The sequence below is a fragment of the Corythoichthys intestinalis genome, chromosome 7 (assembly GCF_030265065.1).
Source record: "Corythoichthys intestinalis isolate RoL2023-P3 chromosome 7, ASM3026506v1, whole genome shotgun sequence".
Classification (NCBI taxonomy): domain Eukaryota; kingdom Metazoa; phylum Chordata; class Actinopteri; order Syngnathiformes; family Syngnathidae; genus Corythoichthys; species Corythoichthys intestinalis.
The window spans coordinates 46,531,400-46,558,075 of NC_080401.1; the positions used below are offsets into that span (position 1 = coordinate 46,531,400).

The 26,676-nt window shown below is 40.4% G+C and overlaps 1 protein-coding gene across 5 annotated transcripts in view; it reads right to left on the minus strand.

Moving 5' to 3' along the window:
- Positions 1 to 26,676, minus strand: part of tle2a (TLE family member 2, transcriptional corepressor a) — a 94,345-nt gene that overhangs the window by 53,084 nt on the left and 14,585 nt on the right. For all 5 annotated transcript variants that reach the window (XM_057841162.1, XM_057841166.1, XM_057841165.1 and 2 more), the window contains exon 2: positions 8,036 to 8,196. In XM_057841162.1, the coding sequence (XP_057697145.1) occupies positions 8,036 to 8,196 (161 nt within the window). The remainder of the gene's footprint in view (positions 1 to 8,035; positions 8,197 to 26,676) is intronic.

A 26,676-nucleotide genomic window follows, 5' to 3' on the forward strand; every position in this document is an offset into this window, starting at 1 on the left:
GGTTACCATGCCCAAAAGCGCCAATTTAGATTGTCTTCCCATATGTTGTAAGGATAGAATAGACCCTACCATTATTAAGTGAATTATTTTAATTATGTTCAAACTTACATGTATCCCTTTTCAATTTTCGCTCAGGAAACTTGTGTATAGTTAGGAAGCAGGTTCTCAGGTTCCTATAGTCCGAAAGTGGCTATAAGGGCCGCTCATTCGCTGCCTGCCCACCAAGTTCAAATGAATTGGACATCTTTTGCCATAAATGTCAATGACATATGATCATTCACTGCCAGTTTAAACAAATGTTTTCTTTAAATTATAAAGTTTCAGGACTTTGGAGGTAACATGCAGAACCACTTGAGGACCCTCCGCTCTAAAAACCTAGTTTGCATTACAAGTGTGGGTGCCATTAATGGCTATAGACTTCCAACCACTTTGAACTGTAAGCGCTGGTAGTGAATGACTATTGCAGTCACTGGCACCCAATGAGTTATTTTCCAACTCCAATTCTATTACTATTGTTAACCCTAACCCTGGACAGTGGGTTTATGCATGAAGTAAATCTCTTCAGTCATTTTTCTTTTGCTTCACATCAATTGTCAAGGTCGCATGACACGCGCAGCATGGGTGTGTTTTCCTGTTATAAAAGTGGTTTATTATGCACGCAAAGAAGAGTAGAAAAGGCTTCAAACATGAGTGGTAGCATGTTAGTGGTGTTTGAAGAGCCTCTATGCAGACCACACACACACACACCAGCATTCACTTAGAGCAGCCTGTGTGTGTATGCAAATGTGTATAGAAAGAAATGAAGTAATTAAAGCTCCATTGCCTCAGTCTGCTGATTACAGACTGTTTCCCGAACATACACGAGCTTACACACAGCAAAAATCAGAGCCGCTGACCCGCCAAAGACTTTAATTAGCCCTTCTCTCCCTTTAGTTTCCTACTAATCTTCCTCATCGCTACATACCTACCACGCCGCCGAACCCGACAAATATTTGCATTTGTGCACGTAGCTTGGCGCGACACACATACACCGGTGCGCCACACACGCAGTTGTAGCTCATCAGTGCTAATCCCTTCCCCTCAGTCTCTTTCCTGCTGTCTAATCCGACATCTATCGGAATCCAGCCACCGTCTCAGCAGCCAAAACACACAAGTAAGCTCTGCTATTTCTAGGCGGCATCTATTTGTGTGCGCAGATAATTGGGGAGCCCTGCACGTGTGTGCAAGTTTTGAGCACATACATCATCACCCAGTGCTTTTGTGTCTGCAGGCAAACACACCAGCAGTGAAGAAGTCCACGAGTGTTTTTCTTTCATCACGAGGCCGGTCCTGCATGCAACCACACGAGGGTCTGGTCATAATCACATGAGCAAACATCAACTTTTGCCAATGGGGAATGATTGAAGTGTCTCTTGTGAGATACTTACAACTTCAAGAGATAACACTGCTGGGAACCGAGATTGGGCTTTGTGATGAATTCATCTCAATTAATCAAATTTGAAATGTACAATCAACCCAACATGATTACAGTGTAGGGCTCTGGAGAAGGAACTATAGGCAGCCCTCGGTTCCAAATTGAGTTGTGTTCCCACGGTGGTGACGAAACCCGGATTTGTATTCGAGTTGCATCTTGTCCTAGTCCATCACGTCACTGTTTTTCCTGTGTACTATCCCAAACTACTTGCTTAAAATGTAGAAGGCATTAGCATTTTCGTACACTTATTGGAAATATCCAAGATGCGTCCAATTGGTGTAAGAAGTGATACTGTACATATTCACTGCTTAGCTTGAGTTGTTATCGGAAGAAGTTAACAGTACAATGATCCCTCGTTTTTCGCGCTTGATGGGGACCAGAACCCGTCGCGAAAAAGGAAAAATCCCGGAGTAGTGCCCCCCCCCAATTTTTTTTTTTTTTTTGTGTTCAATGTATTTATTCCGATTTAGCATTAGAAAGAGATACATAAGTAGAAAATCTTTATTGAGTGTTTCATTGAGTGAGTCCACTTATATCTGCTCACTTACAAACAATGAGTTGCCACAGGAACTGTTTAACAAGTGAAACGATGATTGAAGCATGCGGTGCTTTGAAGTTTCCGCTTCCAAGCATCTCTGGCAAGATTCATCCTAAACTTCTGTCAATCATAGTTTATTTTAATAAGCAACTCCAGTGCACTATCTGACCAAGAAAAGCGGCAGGAGCGAGAGTGAGGGACTACGTCAGGGGTCTCCAAACCGGTCGTCAAGGGCCGCTGTGGGTCCTGGTTTTCGTTCCAACCGATCGAGTACCGACAGTTTAACCAATTAAGTTTCTACTAAAACAAGCAGCACCTGACTGCAATCAACTGATTACAGTTGTATGACACCAGATTGGTGCAAAGGGGTCGTCTTGTTTTGTTGGAATGAAATCCTGCGCCCACTGCAGCCCTATGTGGAATAGTTTGGAGACCACTGGACTACGTGATCGGATCGGCACAGCTTTATAAAATACTGCAAATATTTATTTATTTTTCAATTGAACAAAAATCCGTAATGGACTGAGGGCACGATTTTTGAAGCGCCAAGTAGTGAGGGATCACTGTATTTCAAGTTCACGGATGACAAGCAATGAACTATAGTGGGACCTCTACTTACGAAATTATTTGGCTCTGGAAGTAGTCTCGTAAACTAAAAATTCCGTAACTAGGGACGCATTTTCCATGTAAATGCCCTAATCCGTTCCAAGAACAAAATTCAGACATAAAATCTTTTGTAAAGCATAAAAATGCATCAAAACATGTAACACATACATTTTATAATTCGATTATTATTATTATTATTATTCTATTCCACATTATTAAGGCCCTCAAAGCGCTTCACACAATATCCTCATCCACCAACTGGTGAGAATCACCAGGAGCAACGTGGGGTTTAATAACTTGCTGAAGGATACTTAGACGAGGTCAAAGGGCGGAGAATCAAACCCACAACCAATGGGTTGGGATACGACTACTCTACCACTGAACCAGGCCACCCCCTATAATTAGCTATTATTTTCTATTTGTATGATCCAATAAAAATGCTTTAGGCATTGAAGCAATGAAGTTCAGTGTTGCATTATTCAATTTTTTTACGCCACTTTTACTGCAAATGGGTATCGGCTCCAAAAATCAGTTATCGGCCCTTCTAATTACAAATAATCGGTATCAGTCCTGAAAAACCCATATCGGTCGATCTCTAGAATAAAGAATAAAAGTTTAAAAACTCACGTAAAGCTGTCCGAACACCTCATGGCCCAAATGGCGAATGAAGAGGACGCTGCGGTACACACATACAGTATACATCCAGTAGTGCTCTCTTTTAGCCAATTGGATGCCAGGAAGAAGCTAGGCAAGCGCCAATAGCAGAGCAGCTATAAGTATGTTACATTTAGTAAACTCTGGGAGTTGCAAATAACAGCCAAAACTGTATTTTTTGCCTCTAATAACCTAAAATTTCTTTAATCACAAGAGGCAATATTTTCCCATTGAGGCGTGTCGTAACCTGAAGATTCTGTATGTAGAGACGTTAATAAGTAGAGCTACCACTGTACCAGCAATTTTCACAGAGGGCTAAGATAACGACATAGCTTTTTTATACTGTATTTATCACTACAAATATTTACCCTAATTACGGCATTTTTCAATTGGTGTACAAATTTGTGCAAGGTCGCCAACATGAGAACGTTACGTCCCGAGTTTGTACATAATGCTACAACATTATTCACATACTGTACATAAAACAAGTAAAGACATGAGCTTTGATGTCAAAATCTGCTTATTTGTGAGCCAAAAGAAAAAGTTTCTAGCGACCTGATAAGATTAAACATCCAATCCATCAGTGAAAGGAATTCAGATAGCTCAATCTGTTGCCTTGCTCCTTGGTCACAAGTACGCTTTTAGTCATAGATAATTTAGCTTTTACCATTGCAAATGCCCCTAAAAATTGTACACCAGCCAGCTCAAGATGGAATCTTAAGCTCACCCAATCAGAATCTTTTCTATTCAATTATTGTGTATTTACGAAGGTGTGTGCATCAGGGAAACATGCCAGGTGTTCTCTAAGGCAAACGGTAGGCATTGTAATGGTGCCAGGAGAGCAATCAACACGAGGGATGACTCACCTGCAATGAATGCCTTGATACGTCAAAATCAATCCAACACACACATTCCGAGCAAATATTACTATATATCACATAAAGACGTGCCAATAACCTGATTTCACCCCTCGTTGACACCAACAAGGAAAAATAGATCTATGTGATTGGAAAGAATTCAAGAAAATAGGCAAGGCATTTAGACCAGTGAGTAAACTAAAATGTGCATAGTCTTCAAAAACTAGTGATTGAGAGTGACATTGCATTAACATACAGAGTCAATAATAACAAAACAATACATGAAATATATATATACAGATATCAGAAATTCAATGATAGTTAATTAACAGCTTTGAGTTTGAACACACCTTGACCACTGGGAGGCTACACTGAGGCAGAGAAGCGCAGTAGTAGTGCACTAGTGGAAGAATGCTTTGTTGATCATTTTTTTAATTCCATGGTTGATATAAAGCTTATGCACGTTAGTGTTGTTATAGTTTTTGTCTATGATTTATCCCAAGGCATTTGTATTTGAATATTTATTGCTTTAGGAGATGGCGCGATGCTAATTTTCAATGAGGCTTGAATGGTGCTTTCCTCTACATATTAGCAATAAGATAGCGGGCAATGGAAAAATGAGGCATTTGAAGCAAATGAAGCGTTTTAATAAACAGTACAGTGATCCCTCGCTACTTCGCGCTTTGCGCCCTCAATCCATCGCAATTTTTTTTTTCAGTTAAAAAATACATACAGATGAGCTATCCCGATCCGATCACGTAGTCTCCCTGCTGCATTACTTGGTTTGGCAGTGCACTGGAGTTGCTTTTTAAAGTTAACGATGATTGACAGAGGTTAAGGTTTGATCTTGCCAGAGTCGCTGGGAAGCTGAAACTTCAAAGCGGTGCATGAGTCAATCATCGTTTAGCTTGTTAAACATTTGCTGTGGCAACTCATTGTGTGTAAGTATGTGTGTACGGATTTGAGTGGACTCACTCAATGAAGCATTTAAAAAAGAAGCATTTTTCTACTTTATTCTTGTTTAAAAATAATTCAGTAGGAAAGTAACATGTTTAAATCTTATCATAATTGTTACATTTGAAGTGATTAAAACCATTTATGAAAATAAATATACATATAAAAGTTTTTTTAATTATACTTTGGGCAAAAAAGTGAAAAAAACATGTCTTAATGTATATATTTTTTTAATGGTTTGGGGTGCTACTTCGTGGTTTTTCACTTATCGCAGCGGGTTCTGATCCCCATTAACCGCGAAAAACGAGGGATCTCTCCATGTGGAATTTTCTTTGTGCTAAGCATTACAGTTCACCTCAACTTGAGTGTAACAGCTTGAAATCCATCAAAATTGGACTCTCTTGAGGAACTGTTCAAAATCTTCCTAACTAATCAGTTTCGATTAACATCATGTAATGTTCAATTAAATATGTTTACGACTGTTCACAGAGATCAACCTTAAAAAAAATCCTTCCAGACTAGTCTACATTCAGACTGCAACCATATCTGATTCCTCCTCATCTCTGATTTTTAGGGCTGACTGTTCACACTATTTTTATCAAGGGTCCAAATCCCATCTGGGTCTGTTCAGACTGGGCTATATTATTGACACACCTGACAGGTTGCTGTGGCAACAAAGGCATCATCCAACACACAATGACGTCACAGACAGTCAAAACCCATCTGAGCTGCTCAGACTGGGAAGCATGTTTTCCATATCTGACAAGAAACTCCCTCCCCTTGGTGGTTTCAGTCAGTGTCGTAAAAATCAAGATTACTGTGCTTTGTGACTGTTCAGACTACAAAAGAGCCATCCCAGTTTCAATTTGGACGAGCTAAGAATCAGGTTTTGGGTGCCAGTCTGAACAAGGCCTTAAGGTGTTCGATCTCAAAATTACTACAGGTGCACGATAAATATCAGTCCGATAATAGGAATTATGACGTAATCCCAATAAATCCGATAACATTATATATTATCGGGCCTATTAATAATATTTTTGGAACGGTGTCGGTGGATTGGGATGCGTTTTGTTACCGTTTTAGAGGCCGTATTTTTCCTTCACTGAGTTATAAACCTTACTATGGCAATTAGCAAATATTTGCATTCTACAGTTTTATGTTTGCAAGTTCTTGAGAGGCCTTTTGGTTATTGATAGGCTTGCCGTCCTATAATTGCCAGGTAAAGAAAGTTGTTTCATGGACCAAGACCACAAAGGTCTCCTCTCCTGTTGTACCAAATGTTTTATCTGCTGACAAAGCACAATACCTTGGGTTGGGTTTACATTTGATTTAGATCAGTGCTCATTGTTCAGGGGAAGATATCGTCAATGATATTGACTGACTGATTGTGATTAACTCAAATTATATTTATTTGAAAAAATTAATATGGACATTTTATCTTAAGTCAAAACTGTTCTTGGCTTTGTTTTGTTCATTATAATAATGTTCATGTCGTCATTAAAATTCTGTTTAGGTCAAAGGCAAATCTATGCTGAATCCACCATCAGCATTTTTACCTACAGGTGTTCAAAAACTCAGCTGAATTTACATTGAAAAATTAGATATACTAGTATATTATCGTTTATCGTATCAGTATCGGCCTTGAGGAGCAGGATGTTATCGATATCAGTTCCAAAAAATGGATATCGTGCACCCCTAAAAATCACCCAGCCCTAATTCACATTAACACTGAAAATGTGAGACAGAATTGCTCACCACTAAGGCACATACAGTATTAATAATGATGAAAAGCACAAAATATCGTAATGGCCCGAATATAAGAGTGTTTTTTGCATTGAAATAAGACTGAAAAAGTGGGGGGTTGTCGCGGTCTAGACATTATACCCATTTACAACGCTAGATGGCGCCAGATATCATTGAAGTGATGTTCTGTCATGACAGATCTCAGCTACTCTCAAGTTTAACCAGTTTGCATTATTTTATTGCAAAGTTTTTCCTTATTCAGATTTGTTTCAAGACGACAGAGTTCACTTTGATGTTTAATGCAGTTATTGCAATTTTGTTGTTTTATCACAATAGATTGGTTTATTTACATTTCAAAAAACAGAAGCCATTCATTTACGAATGTGATTGCACTTTAGTGTACATATTTCAATGTTCAGATATTAAGATTTGAATGAGGCAAAATAACATGCTTTTTCTCTCAAATATATTGTTATAATCATTTGTTTCAGATGTACTGTAATTATTTTCTGTATAAAAATTGATTTGGTGTTCAAAAAGTCTTTTTTCAAACTTGAGTCTTGAAAAAGAGGGGGTCGTCTTATTATCAGGGCCGTCTTATATTCGGGCCAATTTAAAACTAGTTTAGACTGCATTACCAGCACATCAAGTCTTTTCCAATCAACTAATAATCAATTCAGAATTACTGATAAAATCCTTGACCTAATGAATTACTATGCTCCTTCCAATTGAGGATACATCAGAAAGTCCTCACTCGAACAGTAGCCCCGCAATAACACATTGCGACACAGTTCTCAACACGACGGCAACACAAATACAGTACACACAGCCTTCTGAGGGAGGCTGCAGTAGCCACAGGGGTTAGAGGACTTTAGATGTGGGAGTGTACAAAAGAAGTTTGAAGTGGGACAGAAAAAAGAGGGAGGGGGTGGGATACCGGCCAGCTAAATCAAAGCAGGATGAGAGGAGGATAAGAATCGGGGGGTGAAAGGGGGGTATATGAAGGTGTGCCAAAGGGAGGGTGGGGGATACCACAGCTAAGCCAAAATTCCTTATTCAAAGACCATTTAACAAAGACAAATCACTCATCAGCAGCCGCGGGTATGGTCACGATCACAGGCTCCTAGCTATCGGCTGCGATTGACGGTGATGGACGTCCAATCCATTGGTCACTGTGATTGGCAAACAATGATCTGATATGTCATGCACCTGTGATACTGGGTCTGTAGGAACTGGAATTCCTCTTTGATGCGATCCAACGTCTCTGGATACGTCAACTTCAGCGACTGTGGTGTCCCCGACGCTGCTGCGGCCGCCGCTGCCGCTGCCACCACGGAGGCCGAGGACCCCGGGGGTGGCTGTAGAGGTGCCTGAGGACAACAGAGACACACACAGAATATTGACATGTGACACAGGCTCAACAAGAGGCGGCAATGAGGCATGATGACGGCACTTGTATAGTGTCGGGCTGTCTCTTACAGAGTGTCATAGCCAATGGAGCCAGATGTGAATGGGTCACAAAGACTTGGAAAAGAGGGCAAGACATGAGTGCATGAGATTCTTAGCCAAATGAGCACTCATTGTTTCATAGCAGGTCAAAGAAGGGGAAAGGGGGAAAAAAAGAATAGCAGGTGGGGAGGGGACCCCACAAGGGCTGTCGAGCTTTTGGAACCCCTGTGCTTTTGGCTCCCTTCTCAGCAGGGTCCAGAGCAATTAGGAGGCTACAAGCATAAGTGTAATGCTGCGGGACAAGCAGACAAAAGATGGCTGAGCGCTGGACTGCAAGGGTGGCAGAGTGGGGGCTCACCCAGCTGTCTGTCTGTCTATCTGGCTCTGTTTCAATATCACAGTGCTCACGAACCCACAGGAATCGCTCAAGTAGTACAGAGTAGTTAGCACTTGACAAATAAAGAGCAATATCATGTCTAAAATGATGTTCACAATGAAAGGAATTTGTTTTGTTTTTTTCCCTCCCTAAATCAAAGTTCACGGTTCACCAGTGGTTAGTACGACAATTAGGGGTGTGCCATCTTAGGCACCCCATGATTCGATTCGATTACGATTCAGGGTGCTACGATTCGATTCTTGAACAATGATCAGCATATTGACTATCATCACTGTTATCACGATTATCGATGCATCGTACATTACTAATTAATAAAGTAGACAAACAAATTCTTGTCCATCATTTATTTAAAACATCCTAATGATTCAACAGGAATGATGGAAACATGGCCATACAACAAAAAGCTGCTTTTATTTATTTATTTTTGCATGAAAGTGAAAAAAACATTAACCATTTTAAAGGGAGTACTTATTTCTCTCAACAATACAATAAAATTTACACAGGTGGAATGAATTCCACATTTTCTGGAAACAATGTGTCTTTAGAAATATGCCTTCTTTTAACCAATATACTTTGTTTTCACAGATTTCTGTACTATTTCGTATGTTTGTAGTGTTAGTACCGCTGCACTTAATCATGGTTTTACACGTTCTGCATATGAAATACACGTTCGCGAATTAGCTGATTAGCTTAGCGCTAGGCGCTACCTATCAACACCTCAAAAACAACAACAAAAAGGCTAAACAGTACAAGAGGGGTCGTGTACTCACCTCTTCATAGCAACACACTCAGGACATATTTCAATTGACATGATTTGAAACTACTACCCCGGAAATCTGAAAGACGAGGAGCAACGAACTATCTCTCTTCTCCTCTCGCTCTAAAAAATAACAGGCGCACAGAAGCGCGTCGGGTCGCACCTGCCTGTCTCATACACAAATTTATTTTCCAGACTTTAGAAAAAGAGTAAATCTCTCACTCAGTTACAGGCAGCATCCATTATAACGTGCGTGCGTCCGTTAAAGGTGTCCGGGCGGCAGACGCATCTTGAATTTCGTTCTGCTGTGATAAAGTTATGAGGGAAAATCATCGTTTTTGAGCCTTTCTGAATGGTAATCGAATAGTCACGTGTCGAATCGCGATGCATGTAATAATCGATTTTTTGGAACTCTAACAGCACAATAATATATTTTTTTTATTTATTCATTGTATTTTAATTAGATTTACTCTTCTTTAATGTTAATTTACACTAACAAGGCTAATATTTAAGAAGAAAAATGACAAAACAGGATTGCTAGAGGTTTGGAGTCAAAGAAAAACATGCCTTGCATTCAACAAATTAAGTCAGCCAACTGGTTCTTAGTGGCAGCCCCTGTCCAGGTGCAAGCATATTTGTGTCTTAACGTGTCAATGCGCCTTAAATGTTCAAGGATTCTTTTTTAGAAAAAATTAAGCTGGTTTTAGAAACCTCAAAATACAACAAAAAATTGTAGTACAATTTAATGAATGTTGAAAGGCGTTTGTAACAATGAGAAAAATTACCTATCTGTTCATGTTTCTTTCCATTCTTAAGCAGGTTCAAAGGACAAATGTTTATACCTATACAGAAACAAAACTTGAATCTCTCAAAAGAATATTGTGCAAAACCAAAAACAATTTTTGGGACACTGACACAATGGATTCTATTTCTAGTAAATAGTAAACTAACAAAGGTGATCAATCAGTGCAAATCAAATGGATTTTGACCAGTTCCTGCGAATTACACATCATCTCAATCCAGTAGGATACAGTTTATTTCACATCTATCTTTGTGTGTGCCACACACAGCACATTTTCACTCAAGTTTATCTTGGAGGTGACTCATTTTATCTCCGGCTTTACCAGCCTTTATCTGCGTTGCCAGGCCTGCCCCACCCAGGCATTTGTTCAATGTACTTAACGACTTTGTGAAACATGAATCATCAAGTCGACATGTTTGTCCAGTCACGTGAAGCGAACTCTGTCAGAGTCCCTGCCAAATCTCTTTTAGATGTGGCCAAGAAACACTCAAGCCGTATTCCGTCCCATTACAGCGTCAGTATATCGACGGCGAGCAGACTCCTAATGACGATGGTGACGGCTTCTTTGAAAACGTGTTCTCCTCACATCGGAGTGTCGAGCACATCAGCAACACATTAGCTTTAATTAACGGCAACATCACTCAGCCGCAATGCCAAAAAGCACGTAGGAGCTTGGGGGGGTGCTGGTGTAGGGAGAGGGATGAAAGCTGTGAAAATCACACTTGTATGTTGACATGACAGACGCACAGCATGCCAATGCAAACATGCATATACAGCAGATATAAAAAGTCTTCACATCCCTGTTCAAATGCCAGGTTTTCGTGATATAAAAAAAAAAAAATGGACCAATGTAAATTTCATGATTTTTTCCCCACCATTCACGTGTATAACTCAACTGATTAAAAAGATATTAAGTTAATTGAGACAATGTGGGTGCACAAACGTCCACACCTCTTATAGGGCTGTGTTCAGATTTAACCAGTCCCTTATACAACAAAATAACATTATGTACGTCCAAGTGACTGCAGATAAAACACACACCCAAAGCGTGGCATTTCCAGTTGTCTACAGGACTACCACATGTTCGAAAGATTCACACATGACTAGGTGCAATTAGACAAACTCAAGTAGAGAAACTGTGTCAGGATTAGCGATCAGGCAGCATAGAATAGGATGCAAACTATGCATGTGCCGGTATGAGATTCTGACGGTATGGTAACCTTAAGCAAAAATATCACGGTTTTACGGTATCAAGGTATTGCAAATAAAGTTCTAAAATGTGTTACTTTGAGATATCTGGGTTAAAAAAAATATATGATTTTTTCCCCCCATTGAACAGGATTTTTATTTTTCAAAACATATTGGCAATTTGGACGTATAATGTTAAAATAAATAAAACAACAATAAAAAAATATTTTAAATGAAGTTGAAACAGATGCAGTCCTTTAGGTGAGCCTAAACTCACAGCAACAGCTCAACATTATTGCCATCAGAACAAAAATAATTGAATTATTTTCCATAGAAAGCACATGTAAATGACACGTATCATGTTTACATTATATACACACTCTCTTTCTCAACACAGACAGTTGCTAGAGAGAAAAAAAACACATTTTTTACCACCACTAGACATAGTAAACAAGCTGGAGTTAACTCTCGTAGCTGGTAGGAAGCGTTCATGATCGTGTTTATTAACCTTTAATTTTGTATAAATGTGAAATCATATTGGAGGTATTGCCTCCTCGGCAGCCACCATACGCATGTATGTTTTACATGTCGGTTGGCTCTCCTATAAGTATTCACATACCAGCGATTTTCTTTTCTTCAATTGGGGAAAAAGTTCAGGAGTTTCACCTCCTCCAGCCCATCGTGTAGAACAACGGACTCAGTGACACTGAGCAACAACCGGTGGGGGAGGGTTGAGCCTTACAGCTGCAAGCGAGGGATTTCTCCATGCATTTTAGGGACGTAAAAAGTAGCTAATATCTTAGGGACGGTATTAAGGATTTTTTTTTTCGGTTTTGAAACCTTGACATTTTCAATGAGACACATGCCTAATGCCAACATACCCACGCTCATAAGGGATTCGCACAATTACTGGGTTCTAAACCTCACATGACTGATTTGTGTAAACTTCACCCCACCCCAATCACTTATTTTGTCTGACCCCCCATAACCCTTCCTGTTCGCAGCTTTCTCCTAATAAACAAAACACATTGCACAATCACAATGGGAGCATGTCATACTCCCATGTGATACATTAAAACTGTTCAGACCATTAGGACACTCAGATTCCCATTCTCGGTGTCAAGCAGCTGATCAGGACAGGTTAAAAAAACACACACACGCCAAAGAGTTAGAAGGTCAGGAAAGGAAAGGAGCTAACATAAAAGATACAAAAAGGGGAAAAATTTGCAACCCAGAAAGTTGGAGAGGCACAGGACAGAGATCGGCTCGGACGAAAGAAGTTGCTCTCAATCTTTCAGACAGATCACTTCCTAGATGCACACAGACACTCAAACACACACACAAACACATGGGCTGATTAACCTAGAGAGGAGGAAAGTCACATCAGCCTTTTAATAGAAGGATGCATGTAGTGCAAAGGTGTACCTTCTCCTCTTACTGTCATATAAAGCACTACATTCATTCCTTCTAATGTTTTTTATCCTGTGTGAGAGTCCTTGACGTCCAGTTTTTGGTGCGAAAAGAATCGTAGTTTTTTAATTACGTTTTGATTAGACCACCCGGAGGCAGGCTAAAAAGGTCACAAACTTTGTCCTTCTTGTTGAGGACACTGCAATCGCTCCTCAAGGACAGATCGGACTGAAATTTGGTAGGTAGGTATATTCTAGGGATGTATACATGTACTAAAAAAAGCTTAACTCATTTGCCCCCAAAAACGTATAAATACGTTCTATTTGTAATTGTTTCAGTGCCCCAAAGACGTATTTATACGTCTTTTGCGTTTTTTTTTTCCCCCACAATCAGCATGTACAGGTTCCCATGTATCTTAGAATGCACAAAGCTCAAAACCCATTTTAAACTGGCCACTGGAGGGCAGTAGCGCATTTGGCAAGACCCCCAACCCGATTCAACGGAACGAACGGCCGGTCGCGCGGCCGGGACGCCGGCATAAAATGACCGAATGGGCGTCCAGGATGCCAGGCGGCAGACGACCGAGCAGAACAATCGCGAGGATGCCCGGGATGCCAGGCGCTGGATGACCGAGCAGAACGACCGGGACCACCAGTGCAGCGGACGATGCCGTTGGAAAGTTTACCCCGGCCGTTGCGGCCACAACAGCGTCATCTCTCAGTTAGTTATGTGTACATAAATTGTTACTTTGCTATCAAAAGTTCTATTTGTTTGTTGTTTGTGTCATTTTGCACAAGGAAAACATTATTCAGATGTTTGGGATGTAACTAAAGCAAAAAAATAGCTGTGGTAAAGTCAATGTTTGAAATGTATGAGTATACAAAAAGTTCACTTTCTCTGTTTTTTCATCAAAAATTGGAAAATTGCTCAAACTAAGCTATTTTCTAATGCTGATTTGTAAAGAATGGAAAAAGATAAGAACTAACTTTTTTTTCCTGCTGAAAGGTAAGAGTCTAATCTTTCTTTTGGTGGGTTCCATATTTATATAGCAATACAACAGAATTTTCTGGGGCCTTGCAAAATCAGTCAAAATCCAGTAAAACGGCCAGGAGCGAAGGGGTTGAACGGGTGAAAATGGCTGGGAGTGAATGAGTTAATTGCAGACTTGTTAGATGTAACGTTGCATTGATCATAAAACTTTAGCTCGAAAGTGTTCCGTCAGGTTGTCTTAAAGCATTTTATCCATTTTTGTATTTTGAGTGTGAATCCTAAATATGCTTTGGAAGCGTTCGTCAATGCAGCCTTTAACTCCTGACCAACCTTTATCCTCTTAAGCAAGTCTCACTGTTGGTGACAACGTGATTGTAATAAATACGACAAGCATGAATGGATTGAAATGCTTTTTGTAATCCTTCTTAGAAAAACTGTAGATTCGTGCATAATACTTACATCAGCGATATTGTGCCAGCAGTGTGCTGTTTTTCGCACATTGGTAAGGTAAGGAACTTTCATCTCTCATTAAACTCAAGACCTTTTGATAGAGGCCTAAAACGCAAATGTGTCATAAGCCTCGTGATACCACTGTCTTTTCATTTTGGTCACAAGAAGGTAAATAGGACTGTCTGTTGTGTGATTTAGTGAATAAAACAGGCCTGGCCAACATATAATATTAACAAACGCCCCTTTTGTTCTAACTTTAGAAATATAAAAGGGTTAATAAACAACGTTGCGTCACAAATTGTTATTTTGGTCATGGAAAAAAACATACGATACAGAAATGCACTGTTACAATTCTTAAGCTGCAAAGACAAAAGAACTGACATTAAAACAAAAGCACTTGTTGTGGAGTCTGCCAACAGTGTGGCCGTGCCCGCTTGTTTTAATTTGAGTTGCCTTAATACCGCAGGCAACAAAACCACAATGACCTCACATCCTTGCTCTCCAACAATGTGTGCGCGCAAACGCACAGAAACACACTCAACCTCGGAGCAGACAAGACGCCCACACACGCCACCACAGACAGCGGATGCTTACAAGATGCTGCTTTCCTCAAGTATTTACGAGCACATGTGCGCTTTATTGCCTTCGCATGAGCGGCCTGCGACTAGACGACATGAAAATCCGCAATCACGCATCTCCAACGTCACGTTGGAACACAAGTTGTGTTCGGATGTAAAATGGAGCCGTGGCTGTTATCACATAGGGGTGATGGCTGCAATGTGAGGTTTGCCGAAAAGGCTCCTTTGTTGCAGGTTTGACAAAAGCATAACAAGGAAAAACTTTTCAGAGATGGAAAATATTCTTTGACGTGCTTGCTCAATGAAAGAAAACACGCAAAAATGATCAAAGATTGCCCATAACTACAAAACAGCTTTGACAATGCTAGCTGCTTGACTACTTTTGTCTTTTCTGTAACATGCTAAGGCTGTCTAGCTTTTAGTACACAGTGTGCCACACAGATTTTTATCGAGCCTTCTTGTGTAGAAATTGTGCAGCCACTTCCTCCGCAGTGCTCAGGTACTAATTACCCTTCCTCACTCAAAGTACACCATAAACACATGCCAAATTCTCTGAAAACAGTTTCTATATAAGTAGTTTTGCTTTACATCTGTTCTTCTACATGTCAGCAATGGACATGTGCCGATTACCAGTTTCAAGGTATAGACCCTACTCACATGACGTCACAACCACGCCTCCGCGCCATATTGTCCATCTACTCGTCGTGTTGACGCATTACCGCTACGTAAATTCCTCCTATTATGGCGTGTTTTTCTGTTCGTTAACATTAATAATCAAAATGGTGAAGGCGTGTGTGGCGGTTGGTTGCAATCACAGAGAAGATAGACGGAGAGACTTGAAGTTCTACCGTATTCCGAGAGACCCGGAGAGGAGAGCGAGATGGACTGCTGCAATTCGACGAGAAAACTGGGCTCCAAACGATTACCACAGATTATGTAGTAGTCATTTTATATCTGGTAAGATGCATTTAATATATATTTAGAGGGTTTTGGGCTGACAACAACAATTAAGATCATTGCGAGGCTAATCGCCGACAACATACAGTTTCAAATTCAAGATGCTTATTTCTTCTACCATCATTACATTTTGAATAATATTTAGCTGGTACCAAGTGAAAGAAGCTGGCCTCGTCTACGGATCATCAGTTAAACAGGTGTGTCCAAACCTTTTGCAAAGGGGGCCAGATTTGGTGTGGTAAAAATGCGGGGGGCTACCTTGGCTGATTTACATAGAACAATATATTTAAACAAATTTTAGCAAGCCCTTCTGTGTGTCACATTTGCTTTATTATTTTTTTTAATTCATAATTTCAATAGTCTCGTCTTTGTGGCGTTCTCTTTCGACACTCGGGCTCTTGCGAAATACTTCTGCTGTGAAATTAAACTCGCTTCAAGTTGCTACAATTTTTCACTGCATATCTTCCCTGTAATGTTGTCGTACATGTCAGCGTGTCTTGTTCTGTAATATCATTATCGCGTCACATCGAACTCTTTGAAAACAGCGACTGTCTCTTTGCAAATGAGGCAGACACAGTTGTTGCGTGTTTTATTGAAGAAATAGTCCAATATCCACTTATCCTTGAAGCGCCGGCCATCGCAGTCAACTTTTTTTTTTCTTTATTGTCGCTATTTTAGAAAATTGGAAGTAAAGGGTCACACGGGGTAATGTTGCTTAGAGTGCTGCTCTTAAAGTTTTTCAAACTTTCGTGAGAATAGGCTGATTTTGTGTGGACAAGATAGTTGTAGATATCAGGGTAGCAGATGTCAGGCAGAGAGGGCGAAGACAGCGGGTCGAAAAATATCGATTTAGGCATCAAATATGGATCTGGTGAATGGATAGCTTTTCCAAATAACGCCTTTTATGCAACGCATCCAATGAGTTTACAGCGTCTGAAAGCACCGGGGCTTCCATGAATTGCACTATAAATTGCACGACAAATTGAAACCATTGAGAATACGGATAAACAAAGACGGACAATATGGCGGCCGGATACAGCGACACGTCATTCTGTGACGTTGGTGAGTAGGGTCTATACCATGGTATGAAAACGTCAAGGTTTCAAAACCGCAAAAATTTTCCGTCATACCGTCCCAAAGGTATTAGCTATTTTTTATGTCCCAAAAATACATGGAGAACTCCCTCGCCTGCAGCTGTAAGGCTCAACCCTCCCCCACCGGTTGTTGCTCAGTGTCAGTGAGTGAGCTGTGCTATACGATGGCTGGAGGAGGTGAAACTCCTGAACTTTTTTCCCCATCAAAAAAAAAAAAAAAAAAAACAATCGCTGGTATGGGAATACTTCAGCTACAGAAAAGTTAGACAGCCACAGCTTAGAGGAGGGCCAACCAACATGTAAAACATGTTTGCTGAGGGTGGCTGCCAAGGAGGCAATATCTCCAATATGATTTCACATTTATACAAAATTAAAGGTCAATAAACACCATCATGAATGTTTACCACCAGCTACGGGAGTTAACTTTAGCGTTTTTAGTGTGTCTAGCGGTGGTAGAACATGTTTTTTTTTCCCCTCTCTCTGGCAACTGTCTGTGTTGAGAACGAGTGTGTGTGTATAATGTAAACGTGATACTACTCATACACACATGCTTTTTATTGAAAATAATTCAATTAATTTTGTTGTTATGGTAATAATGTTGAGCTGTGGCTGTGGGTTTAGACTCACCTAAAGGATTGCATTTTTTAAATTTCATTTAGAATATTATACATTATACCCATGTTCCAATTTGCTAATATGTTTTGAAAAATAAAAAGCAATTTCAATGGAAAAAAAGTTTTTTTTAAACCCAGATATCTCAAAGTAACACATTTTAGAGTTTTAATTGCAATACCATGATACCGTGAAACCATGATATTTTTGCTTAAGGTTGTCATGCAGTCAGAATCTCATACTGGCACATGCCTAGTCAGCAGCTAGACAGGGAACAGCCATGTATAACTGACCTGTCTACGTACTATCCACATCAGAAAAACCTGTTCATGTTAAATAAAAGAAGCAGACATTTTTCCAAGATTAGTAATTTCTCTGACTAAATTCGGAAGAGCTCATAATTTCAATATTAATCATTTTGTGATATTTTGGTGGTACGGCGTGAGATTTGCAGATATACAGTATAACACAAGTACCTTTAGGCACTTATGCTGTCTAAACATGTGTTAATATTTGTCTTCTGTAACCCTGTATCAACACATTGCTGTATCTGCTAGATTAATGAGCAACCCACAGAGGTTAAACCAAAAATATAGCCACATAGCATGCTTGCAACCCCAGCTAGACATAGTGCCTGTTTCTGCCAAACGGAAACACTTCAACAGTGAGAAGAGCACTATCAAGCTGACAGTAGTAACCACAATGTGACGATATTTTTTTTTCCCAGTGAACGCAAACCTGAGATACTCACATTGTATTAAAGTACAATTGCTTAATAGCGAGTTAAGTAATGTAAAGCACACCAGTACTCTCTAATCCTAAATCTCAATGTAGACCATTTAAAACAAATGACCATCTGCAAGGGTAGAACAGAGACCAGAATATCGTTTGTGAACTCTTTGTCATTAACAAAAATACAGGTAGATGTCCAGTTAAACTGGGAGGGCTGAACGAATGATCATTTGCTGCCATCCATCCTATTTCAAATGGTTGGATGTCGACACGTGATGTGGGAAAATATTACATTATGCTTTTGTGATGTGTGATTGCTTTTGTGACATAGATTGTAACAGCTTCTATTGTTTTTCACCTTGTTCCCATGGTTAGGAGACGCGCTTGAGAATCTCACGAGATAACTTGTTTTGCACCATAGTATTGTTTTACTACACGCCTGGGTCCCATAGTTACACGCCTGGGTCCCATAGAGATAACTTGTTTTAAACTCATAATATTTACCATTTGTTGGCATCTGTTGCAGCACTGCTCATTTGTTCCATGTAAAACGCCCTTTTTCAAGGGGGCTGAACCAAAAGTAGCTTAAATGTTTGTGATTGGGCAGGGCCGCACCGCTCGGGGGCGGAAGTTGGCCTCTCCGCCTCCGAGGGGCGCGTCCCTACAAAAACTGAACATTTCCGGGCGACCAGTGAGGTCCACCAGCGGGTCACGTACGGATCGCCTGGCTTTTGTCCTTTTGACGCTTTACTGGAGTGTTGTTGGCTTCCCACTCGTTTGTCACGGTAAGCGATTTTCATTTCTAAGGGACAACTAGTTGTGCTGTAACGTAACGCGGGGGTTCTGAGATTGACAAACTCAAATCTAGCATCACGTTACCATTTTTTTTGCTTGTTTTTGATATCTGTTTGCTTGCTTTTGTGGGGTTGTAATCCATAAATCTCATTTATTCTGCATTTTCTAATCAATAAACATCGTCTATTGAGCAAAAGTGTGCCTGTTACTGATTCACCGCGAACCTGGGAATTTCGGAAAACAACACGTGACCAAATAATTTAAATTCACAGCAAAAGGATAAAAAGAACCACAGGATTGGACATCTTATCATCATCAATGCCAGTAAAAGTGTCTACCAGAGAAGCAACAGTCCAATTTGCATTGTTAAATTGTCTTTAGTGAAGACAAAAAGTCAAACCCACTGCCACAGCATCACTCTACTTGGCTCCGTTCTGGAGCAACACGCTGCTAATCTCTCAATGACTCAAGCACTTAGAGGGGAGGGGCAGGCATCCAGGCACCTGTTTCATTAGCACCATACATCTCTTCTTTCTCAAACCCCCTCCTTCCCCACACCGCCCTTTTCCACTGCCTCATTTCTCCCACAAGCCTCCTTATTCAAATTTCCCTGCTGTCAGCCCACATTAGCAGATAGCCACAGTTTGCCTGTCAGCCGCCTTAATTGCTGGAGGTGCCTTCTTTTATTAGGTAACCCGTGCCCCTCCCCTCAGCTCGTTTGCCAATTCCACCGAGACGCACCTCCGAAGTAGCACGTGGTAAACCACAGCTCCCTTCAGCACTGTTTCCTCTATTTTCTACTGCCCTCTCTCACATGGCCCTCTAACACCGCTGGCTGAGCAAAGCAATCTGCTGATCGATTGCAACGTTCGCACGTGGGCAGGCGCAATGATAAAGAGCTAAAGTAAACTGGGCTTAAAGGCATTGCACTAATGTGGCGGCAACTAACCCACTAACCAGTTTAGTATTCGAGAGAAACAAAAGTGGAAAAATAACCTCTCAGAGTGGGAAGAATGATGTCAGCGAAAGCTGCTTTGCATATGTCAACGCAATCTGAAGATGACCTTGATGATTTCCAAGTGCTTGTCTGTGATCTTCTTCATCTACACTGGGTGGGGCGGGGGGTGAAATGTGTTTTATCACACGACCTAAAGAACAATACAGTAAGTATGGTAATCGCCTGCATGTTGGCCATTTAACTATTCACAAATTGCAAGATATTTAAAAACTCACAAAATTTGCATTTAAGTGTCCTTTCTCAAGCACCCTAATGCCCCTTTCCCACTGAAACTAGTGGGTCAACTAGGGGTGCACGATATCCATTTTTTGAAACCGATACCGATATCGATAACTTCCTGCTCCTCAAGGCCGATACCGATAAGATAACCGATAATATATATATATATTTTTTCAATGTACAGTATATTCACTGAGTTTTTGAACACCTGTAGGTCAAAAATACTAGTGGTTGATTCAGCTTAGATTTGCCTTTGACCGAACCAGAATTTTCATGATGACATGAACATTATTATAAGGAACAAAACAAAGGCAGTAACAACATTTTGCATCCTGGAAAAACAGGAGTGGAAACAAACGCACAAATCCCAATCCAACACCGTGCCAAAAATGTTATTAATAGGGCCGATAGTATATTATGTTATCGGATTTATCGGGATGACATCATAATTCCTATTATCGGACCGATAATTATCGTGCACCTCTAGGGTCAACGCGTGTTTTTTCCAAGCCGATGCAACCCACTAGCAATTGGCATTTGGCACCTTTCCCATTGACCAAAAAAAAAAAAAAAAAAAGCTGTCTTTTTTTTTTTTTTTTCCCCACCCGTCTAACCCCCCACTCCTCCTCAGCCGTGCGTAAGGTTACGTGACGTCACCACGCTAAAATGCGCGTCGACAATTCATTCAGATCAAGGAAGAAAACACTGCAGAGCAACATGGAAGCTTCCTTTCCTTTTGTGTTCTCCATTTTCATGCTTTTTACTGCCCTCAAAATGATCGAAATGCAGCAAAGGATCAACACTCTGCTTGTGCTGAGGCAAAGTAGGCGACGTGAATTCTTCTTCTACTAGCTTTGTTATGAGCATCGACGTAACTACGGTTGTGGGGCATGTTAAATGGGAGGCGACTGGCACGTTGTTATGACGCATCACTTAAGAGCCTACATCACCACGTAGATTAGGGTGTTAACTGTTGACCCGGGGTTTTGCTGTCACACTGCATGACAATCAGAGCCGAGGTGATTTTAACGCGGGTCGCTTGGCGGGTTGATTGACACGGGTCGAGGCAGGTCGCTGCACCTTTACCACTGCCACCAAAAGCCGATTGTTAGTGGGTTTACACGGGTTTTTTGGCCAGTGGGAAAAGGGTAAAAGTCATGTTTTAAGTATTTCCAGGGGTGAAAGTGGGCCGGAACAGGCCGGAATGCCATTCCGGTGTTCAGATGAATGGGTATCCCGATCAAAATGGTACCCATAACGTGCGCACGACAACCACATGTCCAATGTCCTTCGAGGCTTGTAAGTCCCCAAAGCATGGTAAGTGGGCCTTTGCGTGTTGTTTTCAGCACCGTTTTATTTTTTTTAAGGGACCTGTGCCCGTCTCGTCATCCTTGCGCTGTCATATGTACTTTGCGTTCCGGCACCTTATAATTTACAAATTAAGCACTGCCTTCGAGTTCATCAACCATTTTGACTACAACGTTGTTGCTGTAGTTGTTGCTGCGGTTAATATTATTTTTAAATATATCCATTTTATAGTGCCTTTTGACCACAATACTCTGTAAGCAATTACGTATATGCACAGAAGACTACAACAGAATATTGATGAGATTGAGAGATAATTGCGTTAGGACGCCAATGTTGTCTGATAAGCAATAAACATGTGGGTTGCCTGGGTTTTAATGTTATTTATTGTTCAAGATAGAATATTGTCATTATAGCGCGAGTATCTAAATATTTAATAATATATGTAATATATGTATAATATATCCAAATAAACGTGTCAAAACGTAAAGTAGATTTGTTCAAGATTAAGCTGCTATCAACAACGAGGAGATTACTTCGAAGAAGGAGTGCTCATCGACAGAACTCCAGCAAGAGATTCGGCGCCGGAACGAGGCGGTACGGTGCTTTGTTTCCGAAAATATGACGGCAACTGTCAAAACCCCAAGCTAAAAACAACCTGCCTGACTGCCACACAGGCATCTCTGAGAGGAAAACAATCTACTAACGTCAGATTTACATACACAAGTGTTAACAACAAGCATAATAAAGTTATTGTGTAGCGTCATCCGTTTCCACCGATATTATTTTTTCCACGGACAGCAGAGTTCTCACAGCGTGTGTCTGATGTGTCGCGTCGATGTGTGCATGCGCTCAGCTAACCACGCCGGGACTCCAGTTGCCGATTCATTTGGCTTACATACTGACATGTGACCAGCATGGATAGTTAGCTCTGATTGGTTCAAATGTACGTTTTCTCATCTAAAATGTGATTCATTTGGCAGTATAGTTTATGTGCACTTTGGACTTATTTTTGTTCATTTACCGACTTATTTCCTTGTGATATAAAAAAGTCAATGTTTGTGTTATCTTCAAAATATATTTTATAATGTAAGTTGTTTTTGGTTATTTTGTATGTCACTTTAAAATACAATTTTGACTGAAAATCAGTTTCCCATGTATGCCTTGGTACAGTAAGTGTAATGCAGTAGCCTAATGGATGTGTAAAACCTGTTTTTTTTGGGGGGGGGGGGGGGGTCGTTTTTCGCATTTCTGTGGTTTTATGAGGTTTGAACCTCCCCTAAAAAAAGACATCTGGCTCTGTGGCAACCTTTTTGTCAGGGAGTTCCGGCAATAATTTCTAGCCATTTTCACCCCTGAGTATTTCTAACATCAATGCAAATATGTGGGGGCATCTTTTAACTTGCTACTTTGTCACAAGCCAAATGTGACAGTTCACAGATCTTACTCATCGGTAGGGATGGGAATCGGTTCCGTGCGTTTCAATTCCATGTAATCGCTTGGCAGTTTATCTAACGATTCTCTTATAGATTCCAAGCAGTGCATATTATGTCATGTACAGCTGGGGTCCCCATCTGCCGGGCCGCGGACCGGTTCCGGTCCGTGGTGCATTTGCGACCGGGCCGCAAAGAAAAAATAATTTAATAACGACCGCATTCTGACCGAATTAACCCTGTGCCCCTGTTTAACACACCAATATCTCTGTCTACTCTAGATATAATACTACGGGATAGATGACAATGTTGTCATAGAAGTCCATTGATTGGACTGCTAGCAGTACATCTTGTTAGTGTATATAATATATCTATGTGCGCTTGTCCTCGATAATAGCGTATTACTAGGCCGCAGCGCAGCACATTTGTTCCCGGAAATAATTAGCCCCCACACGAGCGAAGATAACAGGAAAACAGACGTCTTTGGAAATATTTTTACGGTGAAAAGGATATTTTTACGGCGAAAAGGGCACCTGACGAGCCTACAACCTCGAAGACCCACGAACTGCGAAGGAGTGGATTCGTGACCTGTTTGTGAATAAACAGAGAAATCGCAAATGACGGCGACCTTATTAAACGTACATTTGAGACAACAGCTCTACCGAGGTTCTGGATTAAAGTCATTCTGGAATATCCTGACATCGCGACAAGAGTGTTGAAAACCTTGCTAAAATTTCCAACATCGTATATTTGTGAAGCGGGCTTCTTAATTAATGTTTAACGATAAGGTGAAGTCGTTAATGGTGAGCGCGGTGTGCAGCTGTTGTGTGAAGCTTACATGGCAGGATGAATCTGAGGAGAACTTTTCTACAAGTCCTTCCATGATCAAACGTAAGTTAATATTCCTTTCTTTCAAGAAAGTTTGTAGTGTTTACTTTGGAATCGCTGCATTTGCGAATTTTGCAGCTATGTATAACGTTTCGCGCATGCGCAGAACCGCATCGTTGAAATTTTTGATGGGTTGCAAAATTTGTCAGAACACCGGTCCGTGAAAAAATAAAAGACCCAAATAACACCGGTCCATGGTGCAAAAAAGGTTGGGGACCCCTGATGTACAGTATTGGCCCGAATATAAGACAGTGTTTTTTGCATTGAAATAACACTGAAAAAGAGGGGGTCATCTTATATTCGCGGTCTAGACATTATACCCATTCACGACGCTAGATGGCGCCATATATCATTGAAGTGATGTTCTGTCAGGAAATCTCAGCTACTCTTCCCATTCACGACGCTAGATGGCGCCAGATATCATTGAAGCGATGTTCTGTCATGACAGATCTCAGCTACCCTCAAGTTTAACCAGTTTGCATTATTTTATTGCAATGTTTTTCCTTATTCAGATTTGTTTCAAGACTACAGTTACAGTTAGACGTCACTTTGATGGTTGATGGTTGATTTTGTTGTTTTATCACAATAGATTGGTTTATTTACTTTCAAAAACCAGAAGCCATTGATTTACGAATGTGATTGCACTTTAGTTTACATATTTAAATGGTATGATATTAAGATTTGAATGAGGCAAAATAACATGCTTTTTCCCTCAAATATATTGTTATAATCATTTGTTTCGGATGGACTGTAACTATTTTCTGTATAAAAATTAATTTGGTGTTCAAAAAGTCTTTTTTTCAAATTTGAGTCTTGAAAAAGAGGGGGTCGTCTTATAATCAGGGCTGTCTTATATTCGGGCCAGTACGGTAATATTCACCTGTTACACACGTTTAAAACAGCAAGACTATCAAATAATTCAAAGCGTGTCCACTCACAGAGTATAATTTGGTGAGCTGTCGCCGAGTGCTTTTGCATTGATTTTCACAGGGCACGTCATTATTTATGAGACTACTCAAAGAAATGCTGGAGACACCATAAGTCCAGAAAGATCACGTATCCTACCTGAAAAAGCAGACATGCTTATTTTTCTGCAAAAGAATTGATAATTTTGCACATTTGCACTACGCACTTTTCTGTTGTATTTGACAGTATTTTTTTTATTACTATTTTTGAGTGGAATCAGCTCATATGTCCTTTTAAAAAGGATGCTTTTTTATTTCTATTACAAAAATGTTTCAGTAAAATGTTACACATTCTTGTCTATTTGCCGCAGTTACATATTGCCACAGTTAACATCTAGGCTTTGGGCATCTTTTGACCTCGTTGTGAGTTTCTAAGGTTGTGACTTCTGATTAAACAAACTATATGCCAATCAAAATGCATTGTTCTTCTTTTTCCCCAAATTAGAATCGATAAGAGAATTGATAAAGAATCAAATCGTTAAGCAATATCGATAATGGAATCGTAAAGATCATATCAATTCCCATCCCTACTCATCGGTGCATCAGAGTGAGTCCTCGATTAATGAAGTTATGTTCCTGCAGTGACAACGCAAGAAGGAACACGAAGTAGTCAGACACTAACCTAAGTACCGCAATTGTCATTTATTTCTTATAGGCTGATGAGCTGTATGTCATATGGTGTAAATATCCCAAAATACAATGTAGACACCTGCATCTTATAGTCCCGTGCATATGTGAACAAATGCAGATCTCTTGTAAAATTTGGTGGGTGCAGCTTATTGTCAGGTGTGCCTTATAGTCGGAAAATCACAGTGGCTAGTAACAAAGTAAAAAAACTTTGAACTTTTTCCAGTATTTCTACCCAAATCTATATTACCTTCTGTGATATGACATTAACCAACTTAAAAATCATCAGCAATCTTTTCCATGTACTGTACTTACAGTATCACAAAATTGAGTACACCCCTCACATTTCTGCAGATATTTAAGTATATCTTTCATGGGACAACACTGACAAAATGACACTTTAACACAATGAAAAGTAGTCTGTGTGCAGCTTATACAGTATAATAGAGTTAATTTTCCTCTCAAAACATAGCCATTAATATCTAAACCCCTGGCAACAAAAGTGAGTACACTCATTAGTAAATACGTACATCCCTAAATGTCCAAATTGAGTACTGCTTGTCATTTTCCCTCCAAAATGTCATGTGACTCATTACAGGAGTGCTGTCAGCATTGCTGCAGAGATTGAAGAGGTGGGGGGTCAGACTATTAGTGCTCAGACCATACGTCGCACTCTGCATCAAATTGGTGTGCATGGCTGTCACCCCAGGAGGAAGCCTCTTCTGAAGACTGTTCACAAGAAAGCCCACAAACAATTTCCTGACAACATGTCAACAAAGCACATGGACTACTGGAACCATGTCCGATGGTCTGATGAGACGGGTGGGCTTTCTTGTGTACCTTCTTCAGAAGAGGCTTCCCCCTAGGGTGACAGCCATGCACACCAATTTTCTGTAGAGTACGTCGTATGGTCTGAGCACTAACAGGCTGACCCCCCCACCTCTTCAATCTCTGCAGCAATCCTGACAGCACTCCTATAACGAGTCACATGACATTTTGGAGGAAAAAGGACAAGCAGTACTAAATTTGGACATTTAGGGATGTACGTAGTTTCTCAGGGGTGTACTCACTTTTGTTTCCAGGGGTTTAGATATTAATGGCTATATTTTGAGTGGAAAATAAATGAACTCTATTGCATAAGCTGTACACAGACTATTTTTCACTGTATCAAAGTGTCATTTTGT